Raw genomic sequence first — 16,008 nt, 5'->3', positions numbered from 1 at the left:
TCATTTATTGATTGATGTGTATGTGTGTGTGTGTGTATGTGTGTGTGTGTGTGTGTGTGTGTGTGTTAAGCTTTTTGAGTCTGTTGTGTATTCTGGAAATTGATGCCCTATCTGAGGTGCAGGTGGCAAAAATTTTCTTCCATTTTGTAGGATCACTCTTCATGCTTTTGATGTTTATTTTGTAGTAAAGAAGCTTTTTAGTTTGATGACATCTCGTTTGTTGGTTGGTTTTTAAAAAATTTCATTTCTTGTGCTTTAGGAGTCTTGTTAAGAAAGTAAGTTCCTATGCCAATATGTTGATGTGTTGGGTCTACATTGTCTTCTCGTATGTGCAGGGTTTCTGGTCTAATTCTTAGGTCTTCGATCTGCTTATAGTTGATATTTGTGCAGAGTGAGAGATAGGGGCTAATTCTCATTTTATTACTTATGTATTTGTTGAAGAGGCTATCTTTGGCTATCTTTTCTCCAGTGTGTGTATGTGTGGGGGGGTTATTTTTGTTTGTTTTGGTGTCTTTTCCTTGTATGAGGTAATTGTATTTATGTGGGTTTGTCTTTATGTCTTCTATTCAATTCCATTTTTATTCTTGCCTATTTTGGTGCCCTAACATGCAGTTTTTGTTACTATAGCACTGTAATATAATTTAAGATCTGATTGTGATACTTCTTGCTTCATGTTTCTCACTAAAATTGCTTTACTTATTCTGGGCCTCTTATTTTTCCAAATGAATTTCATGACAGTTATTTCTAATTCTATGAAGAACATCATTGGCATTTTGATGAAAATTGCATTGAATATGTATAGTACTTTTGGTAATATGGTTATTTTGACAATATTTATTCTGCCTATCCAAGAGCATGGGAGGTCTCTCCATCTTCTTAAGGTTTTCACCAATTTCTTTCTTCAGTGTTCTGTAGTTTTCATTATACAGATCTCTTACTTCTCTTGTTAGATTGATTCCTAAGCATTTGGGTTTGTTTGTTTTTTTCTTGAGGCTTTTCCTAATTTCTCCTTCAGCTGATTGATCATTGGGATATAGGAGTGTAATTGATTTATGGGTGTTGATTTTGTACCCTGCTACTTTGCTGAATTCATTTATAAGTCCTAGAAGTTTACTGATGGCCTCCCATTGTTGGGTCTACTAAGATAATTTGAGCTCTTCTTTTTCTATTCATATCCCTTTAATTTCTTTATTTTGCCTAATTGTTCTGACTAGTATTTCAAAGAGTATGTTGAATAGAAGTCATGAAACAAGGCATCCTTGTCTTGTTCCTGTTTGTAGAGAGGGAATTGCTTTCAATTTTTTTCCATTTAGAATGATGTTGGCCTTTGTTTTGTCATATATAACTTTTACAATGTTGAAATATGTTCCTTCCATGTTCCTATTGTTTTCCAATGTTCTAAAAATGAGTGGATGATATATTTTGTCAAATACTTTTTCTGCATCTGTTGAGATAATCATGTGATTCTTGGCTTTAAGTCTATTTTGTGATGTATCACTTTTTACTAATGCATATTAATTAGAATTACTGGCTTCACTGTAGCCATATACATGCATATAATTTACTTTGATCCCTTTTCTTCCCCCATTGTCCTCCTTCCCATCTTCTTCTTTGACCCCTAACCACCTTCCTCTTCTCTAATAATCTCCCTTAGCTTCACTTTTCAGCACATATAACAATGAGAAAAAGTTGGTGTTATGGTTTGGACATTTCATGTGCACCCCAAAGCTCATATTTTGAAAGCATGGTTCCCAATATATCCAAGTTCACAGGAAGAGCTCTTAGGCAATGATTAGATAATGGAGTTGTAACTTCATAAGTGGATTAATGTTTGAAAGGACTGGTGAGTGGTAATTGTAGGAAGGTAGGGAATGCCTGGAGGAGGTAGGTTAAACTGCGCATGCCACTGCACTTTATCTTGTCCCTCAATCCTCTCCTACTCTCTTTTCTTCCTGGCTTCCATGAGATGAGAAGCATTGTTCTGCCATGCCCTTCTGCTGTGATGTTCTAAACTCACCTCAGGCCCAAAGTAATGGAGTTGGCTAACCATGAACTAAACCACTGAAACCATTAAGACGAAAATAAATTTTCCTCCTCTAATTTTTCATGTCAGGTATTTTGGTTATGAAATGCTACTAACAATTGGAAGTGAATCTGGAGGGCAAAATAAAGCATACTTTCTCAGTCTACCTCTTTCCCCCTCAGCATCCTTCCCTTTTTTCTTTATCCAGATGTTGAAAATGTATCTCCAACTCAAGGAAAACTTAGGTTCCATTAAAATCTGTATAATTTCAGAATAATATATATTTACTCTTACTCCCCTCTGTAACCTAAAATATTGCTTATCACCGGTGTTCTTTATATATAATGCTAAAGGATAAAGGAGGAGTGATAGGATAAGGAATAATGAATTAGGACTTTTTAACCTAAATTGGTCTCAGGCCACTATCCTTGATCTCCTGTATTTGTTATTATATAAATATTTTGTCCTGAATTTTTTGAGTTGCACAAAGGAGAGGGATGCCAATATGTGTTAAGTTCATTGACTTTTTCAGGCATGTGAATTTTGTTATAATTTATGAGAGTTTGAGTGATGGTATTCAATTTAATATTAAATTTTTCATCCTAAAAAATGGCCATTGTGTTTCAACATGTTTTTAGAGTAGATGAATGCTTCACTTTACCATATTTCAAACATTTGTTTTATAGATCAGGAATTAATTCCAATGTGTGCTGAAAGTCCTTTGCCAAGAGACTCAAAATCAAAAGATCATCCTCAAAGTAAGAAACGCAAAATTGCCCAAGAGGAAACACTTGGTATGTTCAATATCAGCACATAATTTTAAGTCATATAAACATTTAAAACAAAAAAAAATTGGAAAGTGATTACAAATGTATATCAAGCTAACTAGTTTTGATTTTTATACCTAATAAAATAAAAATAGCAAATATTTATTATTTATTAAATGGTTTTTATAAAATAAATAAGTAATCATAAAGAAAGGCTGGGAGTGAAATAGTATTGTTATCATCACCTAAAAGATAAGGAGAGCGAGACATGAGGTAATTTGTCTAAATTCACATAAATAGAGATGAATTTCAAACTCAGATAACCTGGTTCTTTACTCTGCTATTGTCACCCCCAGGAAACTAGAATCTTGGAAGATACTAAAATCTTGGAAGAATCTAATTAGATTTGAATTTTAAATTGTAAAACAATTTCCTCTTCCCTTTCATACAATTCCTTCCTGTACTCTCTTTCTTTTACTACCATCTCTCTGTTACTACCAGAATTTCTTGTAGTTAATCTTTTAACATGTAATTGTTCTTAACAATCACAAAGAAGACAGTATGTTCCTCAAGTTCAGATCTTAAGTAACAAAAAAGTTGATAAACTGATGAAAAGAAAGGCTGTTTATGTGTTTTCTTATTACTTTTGTATGTTTCATTTTTGTATAGCTATATATCAGTTCTTGATTTTTAAAGCATGAAACAAATAGGGCTTTCTTAACATGTTACATTGCAAATTAAAATATACAATTAAAGTTGAAATCAAGATAAAATTGCTATTGTTGCTAAATGAAACAATCTTCTAAAATATCTAATCAGTGTAATATGAAAAGAAAAATAATCTGTATTATAAATATTAGAAGTATTGATACTACATTTTTATTGCTTTTAGATTATTAGACTTGTACCATTAAAAAGTGAAAGTCAAATATTCAATATAATATGAGTGTTCAGCAAAGTGGCAAACACAAATTTGCTAAAGGAAAACAACAATCTTCCTGTATATACTAGTGTTGATAAAATAATTGATAATTACCACCACAAAATGTGTTGCCTTTCATCTGGTGGAAACAAAAGACAAAAAAAAATATTGCCCAAACAGAGAGGTATTTCCTTCAACAGAAAAAGAAATAGCATATTTATTGTTGATCAAATACATTTATATTACTAATAAAAGGAATTGAATTAAAATATAATTTGCTGTTCATAATGTAACAAAGGTAGGGTGTGAGAAAATAAATTTCAGTGTTATAGGTAGAAACATACTACATAATGATTAAATAATTTGGGATAGCTATATGAAAATATTTATATTAGGTATAATACCTGAACCCAATTTTATTAAAAATCTGGGTATAGGAATTAGTGACTGAAAATATATGTATTCTTAAAATAATATACATTATTTTAAATTTCTCTTTAAACTTTTAAATCAAATAACTATATCATAACTCTGACAAATATATGTTCATATAAGTAATATTAACAGAAGATTATCATATTTCTACTTTATTGTATTTCTTCTAATACCACTTTATTAGAAGTAGATAATTATCATTCCTATTAAAATTATGTAAATTATTATATTATTATAATTATTAGGAATGGCTTTCGGTGCATCACTAGATATCAAGGTATTAGTTGTTGGAGTGAGGTAGAAGTGGGAGTAAATGTGTGTTGCAGTATAGTATATCAGTGTTTCTGATTTTTCAAAGAGTTTTAACAGAAGTAGATGTGAAATTTATCAAATTAACGGCTTGCCTTTATTGAGATAATTTTCCCTTCTTACTTGGTGTAATTATATATTAATATTTTCCTAACTTTCAGATTAAAATTTTATTCCTATTAAGATAAGAAAATAATAGATAATTTTTAATCTTGTCTCTGTTAAATTTGCTAAAAGCTTTTTTAAAATTTATTTGTAGAACAAGATATGAATGAAAGTTTTGAATATGAAGATCTAGAGTCATATTCAGAATATAAGAATCAAAAGAAAATACATAGAGCTCTCCAGTCTCAAAAATTGAAAAGTATGTATGATATTGATGAATGTATTTTAAAACAATAGTCCAAATATTTAATGATTTAAAAAGTGTTCTACACATAGATCAGTTGTTTATGGATTTACAGTTGAATTTTTCCTTAGGCTGAATATTTTAGTACATAATTTACCAAAAACTTGGAGTATGGTGGAACTAGCAAATGCTCTAATGCTATTAATACTACCTGTTACTTGTCATAGTCTCTAATATTCTAATTATTATATTGCATTTTAAAAATTTATTTGACCAAAGAGCACTGTCTTTTTCTTTTTCTGTTAATAGTATTTCATTGAATACTACCTTAGGAAATACTTTTTCTAGAATTTTATAGAACTATTACAATTATTTTTACATATATTTTTAAATATATATTTTAATTCATTTTTAAATTCTTTGTTAAATATTATCTACTAAAATATATTAGCTATAATCTAGATAAATTTATTCTTGATTTTTTTGTCTAATTTTGTATGCTTGGAATATTTGCACTCATGTTACTAGCACAGACAGGGGGGATGTTGCTAGCACAGGCACGGATACAAAGGGAAAGAAAAAAAGGCAAAGTTGAAAATATGGCCTTGGAAAAAGGAGCAGAAGAGAAATCAGATTGAACTTAGATAATACAGGAGTTCAATAGTGGGCTGGCACATAAGAAGTACTCACTTTTCTTTTTCTGAATGGAGAGCTGTGGTGAGAAGCCACGTTGTGAAGGTCATACCTAAGCTTAAAATTTTGAGACAAATTCCTGCATTTTTATCTCATCTGATGATAGTAGTAAATATTGTAATTTCAAATGCTATTGATTAAACCATCTATATAGATACCATGAAATTGCTCCAAGTACAAGTCTGCTAAGATCTACTATTGATGGAAGAAAGAAGAGTAGGGTGTACACACTTTCCCCTATATACCAAGATTTTTCCAGATGCGTGCCGTGCTCGCTTTCTCTCTCTCTCTCTCTCTCTCTCTCTCTCTCTCTCTCTCTCTCACACACACACACACACACACACACACACACACACACACACACACGCGCGCACACACACACACACACACAACACACCTGTTGTGTGGACTGGGGAGGGTTCTACCCACATGGCTGAGGACACTCCAGCACCATCCTTTCTGGGCAAGCAGGAGGCTCTGTAGCACCTGGGCCCACCATGGAGCAGCCTAGGCCTCCTTGGCAGCTCCAGAGAAAGATTGGGTGAAGACTAGATTAATCTCAGGAACACTGTGCTTCTCCCCACTAGCACACAAAGCAGCAGGCCACATAAGGGAGAAATCTGGATGCTGGAGAGCAAACACCAAGGGTACATCACCTCTGTGCCAACAGAGAGCACACCAACACTCAGGCTATTATAGAGCTCACAAAACCACATAGGTGCATGCCATAGTTGGGCAGGGTGAGGACTGTGTAGATAGGCTCCAAAGTCTGAATTCCAGTGTTTTGAAGCGGAATGCTAATCTAGATGTACACACGCAAGACTCTTATCTCAGGACAGTGCCAGTGGATTCAGTTGCTGCCTTCATATCCAGAGACAGAGAATATAGCACTAAGGCTTGAACATTTATTGCTCCCCCAATTCCTGAGTGATTCCAAATCAGAAGTACCTGAATTCGAAGGATCTCCAACAAAAAACCTTGGCAATGTTTTTAATATTAGTTTTTTGTTTTGCTGGTACTGTCTTTTGTGTTGGTTTGTTTTGATTTCCATCATTAATTATTATTGAATAGTTTTATGCAATTCTGTGTGGCTTTTTAAAATTCATTAATTTTATTTATTTTCTCTACTTTTTTCTTAATTCTCATTTTTATATCCTCCGTTTAATTTTGTCTTCCTCTTCTCATTTTGCTTCTCCTGCATCTCTAAAATACTTTTTAAATTCATTATATTTATCATTTTTCTTCTTTCTAATTTGTATACTCTACCCTTTTCATTTTTCAATTTCTCTTCTTCTGTCTCTCTTCCCTTCTTACCACCTTTTGTCTTCTTTTTGTCTTTTTTTCCCTTTTTTGTGTTCTATATAGTATAATGTTAATTTTACATTCTTTGTTTTTCAGTTGTAGATAGACAGAATACCTTTATGTATTTTTCATTTAAATTAAAACCCTATTTTTACATTCTTTATTGACTAATTATCAGCCCATACTGTATTATTATTCCCCTTTTCTTTAGTTAGTGGAGTTGTAGATATTATTTATGTGTTAGTTTATAGTTTGCTACCTCTGTTACTGGTGGTTATCCTCTCCTCTCAAAAAGGTGCTGGGATTTAAACACAGTACTTTGAATACATCTAATGGGTGCTTTAGTAAGATGTTTTCTCTGTATGATGTGCCTATCCCAGGGAAAAAATGAGAAAGCAAGTCACTAAAAAAAAAAAAAAAAAACTCATAACAATGGAAGAGATATCTATCCCAGCAGATGTACAAATCTCAATAGAGAGGAAATGACAAGACAATGTAAGAAGACACTTTCAAAATTAAAAACTCCCAAATGATTGAATCCATAGATATTGAAACATAGGAAAGCCAGATAAGGGTTCAAAAGATTGATTGTTAAAATTATCAATGAATTAAAAGAAGACCTAAAGAATGAATGATACAGAACATGAAAGAGCATTTCAATGAAGAAATAGAGATTCTGAGTAAGAATAACAGAACAAAATAGAAATCTTTCAAATAAAAAACTGAATTATCCAAATAAAAAATTCAAGGGATACTCTCACAAACTAAATCAACAGTCAAAATACATTCTACCGTCATGTATAACTAAAAAGAATAATTTTTTTAAAAACTATATCAAACTAAGAAGGAATACTGGGGCTCAAAGACAAGGTGGATGAACTAGAACATTTAGAAAAAATAAGAAAATATGAACAGAATATACAAGAGCTCTAGAACAACATTAATAGGCCAAATTTAAGAGTCCGAGGTCTTGAGAAAGGTGTGGAAATAGAGACAGATGGCATTGAAAACTTTTTCAGTGAAATAACAGCAGGAACATTCCCTCATCTTGAGAATGAGATGCACATGCAGACACTGGAAGCATTTAGAACTTATATAGACACAAGAAAGAACCTCTCCCATAGCATACTATAAAATACCAAACACTCAGAACAAAACATTTTAAAGCTGTTAGTAAAAAAAAAAGGCCAAGTTTCTGAAAAAAGCAAATGTACCAGAGTAAAAATAAACATCTTAGCTGAAACTTTAGTCTAGGAGGGCATGGAATAAAGTATTTCAAGTCCTAAAAGACAATAACTGAACACAAAGGTAGCATATAATGACAATTCTATAATAGAAAATTATAATTGTAACATGAAATAATATGGATTAATATTAATATAATAAAATATAAGATGTAGATTATTTCCAACCCATTTTAATGCATCTTTGTCAACTTCATTGAAATATTTGCACAATTTAAAACTTGAGACTTAATGGGTTAATCGACTACTCTCACTAATTGATAGATCATTCAGATAAAGTATTTAAAAAAAGGTTAAACTGTGCTATATATCAAATAAACTTAAGGCACATCTGCAGAATATTTAAACTACAACAGCTAAATACACTGTTTTGAGATGCTTAGGGGACTTTCTCCAAAATATAAAAAGATATATTAGGCAATAAAGTCTTAGAAATACAATAATATTGAAAGAATTTATTGCATCTTGTCAGATCACAATGGAATGAAGTTAAAAATCAACATAAAGAAAATCTACTGAAACTGGAAAAATAAATGGAATTTGAAAACTAAACATTTGAATGATAAATGGGTCACTGAAGAAATCAGAGAAGAAATTTTTAAATTCTTATATTCAGATGAAAATAGAAGCACAACACACCAGATTCTGTGGGATACATCAAAGGATCTTTTAAGAGGGACATTTATAGCTATAAGGGTCTATGTAAAAAAATCAGAGCAATCACAAACACTCTAATGGTGAATCACAAGGTATTAGAAAAATGAGAACAAAATAATCTGAAAACAGTAGAAGAAAAGAAAGAAATACCAGAAGTGAAATTAATTAAAGGGGAAATCAAAGCACAATACAAAAATAATCAATGAAATGTTTGGTTCTGTGATAAGATAAACAAGATTTATAAACCCTTAGCCAAACTACCAAGAAAGAGAGAGAAGACACAATTAATAAAATTAGAGGTGAAAATGAGATATTATAACAGATAACACTGAAATCCAGAGGATCATTAGGGACTATTTTGAAAATTTATATTCCAACAAATTGGAAAAGCTATATATGTGTATAAATTTATTGACACAATGTACCAAACTTGAACAAGAGGATATTGGAAATTTAAACAGACAAATAACAATGAAAGAAATAAAAGCAGTAATAAAAATGTTTCTAACAATGAAAACCCTATAACCAGATGCATTAATAACTGTATTTACCAGAAATTTATCTCCAATTTCATCAAATTATTCCATGAAATATAAAGGGAAGAAGGAATCCTTCCAAACTTTGTTATACAAAGCTAGTACTACCTTGTTACCAAAACAAGATGAGGATACACCAAAGAAAGAAAATTATAGACCAAAATCCCTTATGAAGGTAGATGTAAAAATCCACCTGAGCATGGTGGCAAAAAATCTTAATAATGTATTAGCAATTTACATTTAGAAACACATTAAGAAGATTGTTCACCATGATGAAGTTGTCTTCATTCCAAGGATGCAAGTTTGGTTCAATATATGCAAATTAATAAATATGATACATCACATAAATAGAAAAAAAGAAAAGTCACATGGGCATCTGAATAGATGAATAAGCAGAAAAATTCTAGCCAAAATTGAATATCCTTTCATGACAAAAAGGCTAAAGAAACTATAAGTAGAAGGAACTTACCTTAACATAATAAATGCTATCTATGACAAACCCAAAGCTAACATTGTACAGAATGGAGGAGAACAGAAAGCTTGTTCTCTATAATCAGGAACAAGACAAGGAAATCCACTCTCACTACTACAGTCCTACATAGTATTTGAAATTTTAGCCAGAGCAATTAGAGAAAAGAAGGAAGTGAAAGAAGTACAAATAAGAAAGGAAAAGATAGGAAATAGGAAAGGAATAAGTCAGCTTATCCCTGATTTCAGGGATAGGAGGATATTATTCTACACTTAGAGGATCAAAAAACTCCATTAGTAGACTTTTAGAGCTGATAAACAAATTCAACAAAGTACCAGGGTACAAAGTCAACATACAAAAATCATAACTTTTCCATACACCAACCATGAATATGCTATGAAAGAAGTCAGGAAAGCAATTCTATTCACAATAGCTTCAAAATAAGTAAATGAATAAAATGCATAGGAATGAACCTGACCAAGGAGGTAAAATACCTCAAAGAAAACTACACAATGATGAAAAAAGAAATAGAAGATAGAAAGACCCCTCATATTCATAGATAGGCAGAATTAATATTGTTAAAATGGCCATATTATCAAAATTGATCTACAGAATTAATGCAACCTTCATCAAATGTATCAGTGATGGTCTTTATAGAACTAGAAAAAAATTCTGAAGCGAATGAGTTAATAACCCAGAATTGTCAAATCCATTCTGAGCAAAATAAGCAATACTGGAGGCATCATTACAATACCTGATTTCAAAATATACTATACAGCCATAGTAACATAAAAAGTATGGTAGTGGCATGAAAACAGATATATAGACCAATGAAATAGAATAGCGGACACATAAATAAACCCACACAGATACAGCCATCTTTTTCTTGACAAAGGTTCAATTGAAAGTATCACCAATAGATTAGAGAGAACTTCGGGCCCGGAAGACAGGAGGAAATATGAATCTGCATACTCAGTAAGCATTAAAGGAAAAAAAATTTAAAAGTCATGATCAGAATATATGTGAACTTTGGCACAACACTGAGACCAAGTTTGGGAGTGATTGGAATTAAAGAGGATACTGAGATAGAGGCTAATGGCATTAATATCCTTTTTAGTGAAATAATATCAGAAAAAATTTCAAAACTTAGGCATGAGATGGACATACACATAAATGAATATGGAACAAACAAGATCAAAAAGGAACAAGCTGCATCATAATTAAAATACCTAACATAAAGGCTAAGGACAGGATATTAAAATTCTCAAGGAAAAATTGTCAGGTCACATTTAGAGGTAAACAATGAGACTTACTTTTGACTTCTCATCTTACCCTCTAAAATCCAGAAGGGCATGGAATGAAATAATCCATCTAAAAAAGTAATTGCTAACCAAAATTGCTATGTCCAGCAAAGCTATACTTTAGAATCAAAGAGAAAAACTTTTCAATGATAAACTAAAAGAATTCATAAGCCTGCGTTACAGAAAACACTCAGTGAAATCTACACTGAGAAGAACTTTAAAAATCCCAGAGCTCCCAAATGAATAATGAAGCTTACTAGACGGGCAGCTAAGCAAATAAAAATTAAGACAGAAATAAGTACATGAAACAAATCAAGATAGCAAGAAATAATAAACATCTCTCCATAATAACTCAATATTTACAGCTTCAACTCTCCAAGTAAAAGGCATTGACTGGCAGAGTGGATAAAAACACGAGCCAGCTCTATGCAATTTGCAATAGATTTATAGGCAAATACATTCACCCTGAAAGTTAAAGGATGGAAAGGATATTTCTTCAAAGGGAGTCTGAAAACAAGTAGGAGTGTCTATTTTTGTATCTAACAAAGCAGATTTTATTTTTTTTCAAAGCAGATTTTAAGTAAAACTTAAATCAGCAAGGACAAGTACGTTAATTTTACACTGATAAACGGAACAATCCCAACAGGAAGATATAACAATAGCAAATATAATGCCTTCATATTAGGTGCATCTAATTACATAAAACACATAAGGTTTCATGTAGACACCAGTACTATAATAGTGGATTATTTGCACAAACCCCTCTCACTAAGAGACAGGTCATCCAGACATAAAATCGATAAATATACTTTATATGTAAAAAGTACTATAAATCAAGTGGAACACATATAATATATATGTATATAATATATAAATCAAATATATAGAATAGTTCCTCCAACAACAGCTGAATTTACTTTATTCTCAGAAGTTCACAGAATTTTCTCCAAGATAGATCATAGTTTAGGAGACAAAGCAAATTAGCAAATACCAAAAGTCGAATAATCCCTTATATCTTGTCAGATCATAAAAATGAAATTAAAAATTAACAGCAAGAAAAATTGCACTGAAGTTTTATCTCAGTCCAGTTACAATGGCAATTGTCAAAAATACAAATAATAATAAATGCTGGTGAGAATGTGGAGGGAAAGATTTGGGACTACAAATTAGAGCAACCACTTTGGAAGACTTTATAAATATTCTGCAAAAACTAGGAATGGACTCAGCTATCTCACTAATTGGTGCTTGTTCAAAAGAATTAAAATCAGCATATCATAGTGATAACATTCATAATAGCCAAGTTATGGAACCAGCTTTAAAAACCTATCAACAGATAATCTCTCTCTCTCTCTCTCTCTCTCTCACACACACACACACACACACACACACACACACTGTTTTCCACACACATAAAGAAATAGTGAAAGTTTGCCATCTGCTGTTAAGTGGATAGAACTGGAGAACATTATGCTAAGTGAAATAACCCATTCTCAGAAATTCAAGATTCGAATGTATGTAGAAATATACATAGAAGTTAGAGAGAAAACAAAGGAATAAAACAACAATCTCCCCAAAATAGAAGGGAGACAAATAGAGTAGAAGAAGGGGTTCCAAATTGGGGAGGGCATGGGAAAATACTGTCATATGAAATTGACTAAATTATGCTCTGTTTATTTATGAATATTACATAATGAGTCACACTTTTATATATACTTATAATGTATTAATTATACATTAATGATAATTAATGGAATGATGCTCAGTGGTAGAGCGCTCACTTAGCTCAGGTGGGACCCAGGTTTGATTCTCAGAACCACATAAAAAAAAGCATTGTGTTGTGTCCATCTACAAAAAAAAAAAGATATTCTCCCTCCTTCTCTCCCTCCCTCTCCCTCTCCCTCCCTCTCCCCCCCTCTTTAAAAAAATATATTAGTATAAGGAAGTGCAGTAAGGGAAGTGGACAGGAAGAGGGAAGAGAGTACAGAAAGGAAAAATACTAGGGAATGAGATTGATCAAATTATGCTATATACATATATGAAAATATCACAATGAATTCCACTATTATGTGTCATTAAAAGCACCAATAAAAACCACAAAATACTTAACACCATAAAAGGAAATAAACCAATTAATAAGTGGTCAAATGAACTGAACATACACTTCTCAAAAGAGGTACATATGGCTAATAATGATATATAAAAAGATGTTCATCATCTTTAGTCAATCTCAGTGATAAAACACCCCTGGGTTCAATTGGCACTACAAAAAATAAACACATTTTTTTTATTGTTGGTCGTTCAAAACATTACACAGTTCTTAATACATCATATTTCACAGTTTGATTCAAGTGGGTTATGAACTCCCAACTTTACCCCGTATACAGATTGCTGTATCACATCAGTTACCCTTCCATTTATTGACATATTGCCTTTCTAGTGTCTGATGTATTCTGCTGTCAGTCCTATTCTCTACTATCCCCCCTCCCCTCCCTTCCCCTCCCCTCCCCTTTTCTCTCTCTACCCCTTCTACTGTAAATCATTTCTTCCATTTGTATTATCTTGTCTTACCCCTCCTTTCCTCTTATATATCATTTTGTATAACCCTGAGGATCGCCTTCCATTTCCATGCACTTTCCCTTCTCACTCCCTTTCCCTCCCACCTCTCATCCCTGTTTAATGTAAATCTTCTTCTCAAGCTCTTCGTCCCTACCCTGTCCTTGTTTACTTCCCTTATATCAAAGGGGTCATTTGGTATTTGTTTTTTAACGATTGACTAGCTTCACTTAGCATAATCTGCTCTAATGCCATCCATTTCCCTCCAAATTCTATGATTTTGTCATTTTTTAATGCAGAGTAATACTCCATTGTGTATAAATGCCACATTTTTTTTTATCCATTCATCTATTGAAGGGCATCTAGGCTGATTCCACCATCTTGCTGTCGTGAATTGTGCTGCTATGAACATCGATGTAGCAGTGTCCCTGTAGCATGCTCTTATTAGGTCTTTAGGGAATAGACCGAGAAGGGGAATAGCTGGGTCAAATGGTGGTTCCATTCCCAGCTTTCCAAGAAATCTCCATACTGCTTTCCAAATTGGCTGCACCAATTTGCAGTCCCACCAGCAATGAACAAGAGTGCCCTTTTCCCCACATCCTCTCCAGCACTTATTGTTGATAAACACATTTTAAGTTAATATAAAACCAACTGTCCCTGGAAGACACATAATGACGCACCTTAGAAGTGATTTGATGAGGGCTAGACAACTGGACAATATGATCCAAAATTACTTTTCCCTGATTCTATGTAGTAGCAAGACACATTGATTGGTAAGTGTGATATTTTCTAAAGGAATATACCACTGATTGGATCTCAAATACCACCCATAAATTAGAATTAATCTTTTCCTAAGAATAAGTAGTCCTCTGTGGTTCTAATGACTTGTTTTGTCTTTTAAATATGCTTAAAACTCTTACAACTCTTTCAACTCTTACAAATGTCTAGATTTTTTATTTCTTTTGAGAATTTAGAAGACTTCAGAACATCAATCTGCATTTGTGGCAATCAGTGAGTATAATTGTTTTATGTAAAACAGATACTCTCCACTTCACCTCTGCTTTTTTATGCCACCCCAATTATTACCAGGTTCATTTTACCAATATTGCATGCCCAGTCCCAGTAGGCATTTATTAACTGGAGAATAGTTTCTGAAATCCAAAAGAACCAATTCATTTAAAGTTTTTGCTTTTAATAACTGTGACTTTTTAATAATATGCATAATAACTCTAAACTCTACCTTCTTAATCTGTTAAAGGGGAATAAAATAGCTACTTCAATTGTTTTGAGAATTAATGAGATAATATTTGAAAAGTTGTCCAGATAATACTTGTCATAAGGTGACTACTTTTATAGCTTTTTAAGATTATTGAGCATATTTGCATTTAATTGAGTAATTAGGATGTTAAATTTTGAAGTAAATAGATTTATGTGACTATAAGGTAATATACTACTAATTAGTCTTATGTAATTTTTGATATATAAAAAGATGTTCATTATCTTTTTAAATGAACTAATCTGGTGCTCTATTACTATTTACAGCTAAATATGAAGCAACCTCAGATACATCAAAAAACCTTCCAAAATTGCAGCCATCGATTAGTGATATAATATTTCAGTTAGACTTAGACAAAGTGGTTGGTAAGTAAATATTTATATTTGTACACTATACACCATAATCCTAAAGTATTTCAACTGTATAGAAGATATCTGTTTTGTTCTATTTTATGATATCTGTCTCTTTTTAAATTTCTCATTTAGAACATAAATACAACATAGAACATTTCTGCTTTTATTGAGTTGTAAATCTGTATTCTCTTATATCCATTTCCATTAGCTTCAGATCATTATTTTTAATTCCTTTTCAAGTTATTAAACATTTTCCATTACTTTGGGGTCTTTAAGTGTTATATAAAGTGGAGTTAAAATAAAAATCACAGCAATATTTTTAAAATATGCCCATATTATTTTTTTAGATTTTTAAAATTTATTCTAATTTGTTATATATGACAGCAGAATGCATTTAAAATTCATATTACACATACAGGGCACAATTTTTTATATTTCTGGTTGTACACAAAGTAGAGTTACACCATTCGTGTCTTCATACATGTACTTAGGGTAATGATGTCCATCTCTTTCCACAGTCTTTCTTACCCCCACACCCCCTTTCTTCCTCTCCCACCCCTTTGTCTTATCAAGTGTTTATCTAATCCTCCAATGCTCCCACTCTCATAAATCAACATCCTTATATCAGAGAAAACATCTGGCATTTGTTTTTTTGGGATTGGCTAATTTCACTTAGCATTACATTCTCCAACTCCATCCATTTACCTGCAAATGCCATGATTATTTTATTCTCTTTTAATGCTGAATAATATTCCATTGTGTATGTGTATAAATTGTGTATGTGTATAATATATACATATTATACACATACACAATATA

General features: G+C 32.1%; 1 protein-coding gene across 3 annotated transcripts in view; it reads left to right on the top strand.

The window, feature by feature from the left end:
• Ccdc7 (coiled-coil domain containing 7) overlaps positions 1-16,008 on the top strand; it is a 233,702-nt gene that overhangs the window by 142,617 nt on the left and 75,077 nt on the right. For all 3 annotated transcript variants that reach the window (XM_078023431.1, XM_078023429.1, XM_078023430.1), the window contains 3 exons: positions 2,710-2,817; positions 4,716-4,820; positions 15,103-15,201. In XM_078023431.1, coding sequence (XP_077879557.1) covers positions 2,710-2,817; positions 4,716-4,820; positions 15,103-15,201 — 312 coding nt within the window. The remainder of the gene's footprint in view (positions 1-2,709; positions 2,818-4,715; positions 4,821-15,102; positions 15,202-16,008) is intronic.

Source organism: Ictidomys tridecemlineatus, chromosome 10, assembly GCF_052094955.1.
Source record: "Ictidomys tridecemlineatus isolate mIctTri1 chromosome 10, mIctTri1.hap1, whole genome shotgun sequence".
Classification (NCBI taxonomy): Eukaryota; Metazoa; Chordata; class Mammalia; order Rodentia; family Sciuridae; genus Ictidomys; species Ictidomys tridecemlineatus.
The sequence above is the reverse complement of the archived record's forward strand: the minus strand, read 5'-3'. Positions and strand labels throughout refer to the sequence as shown.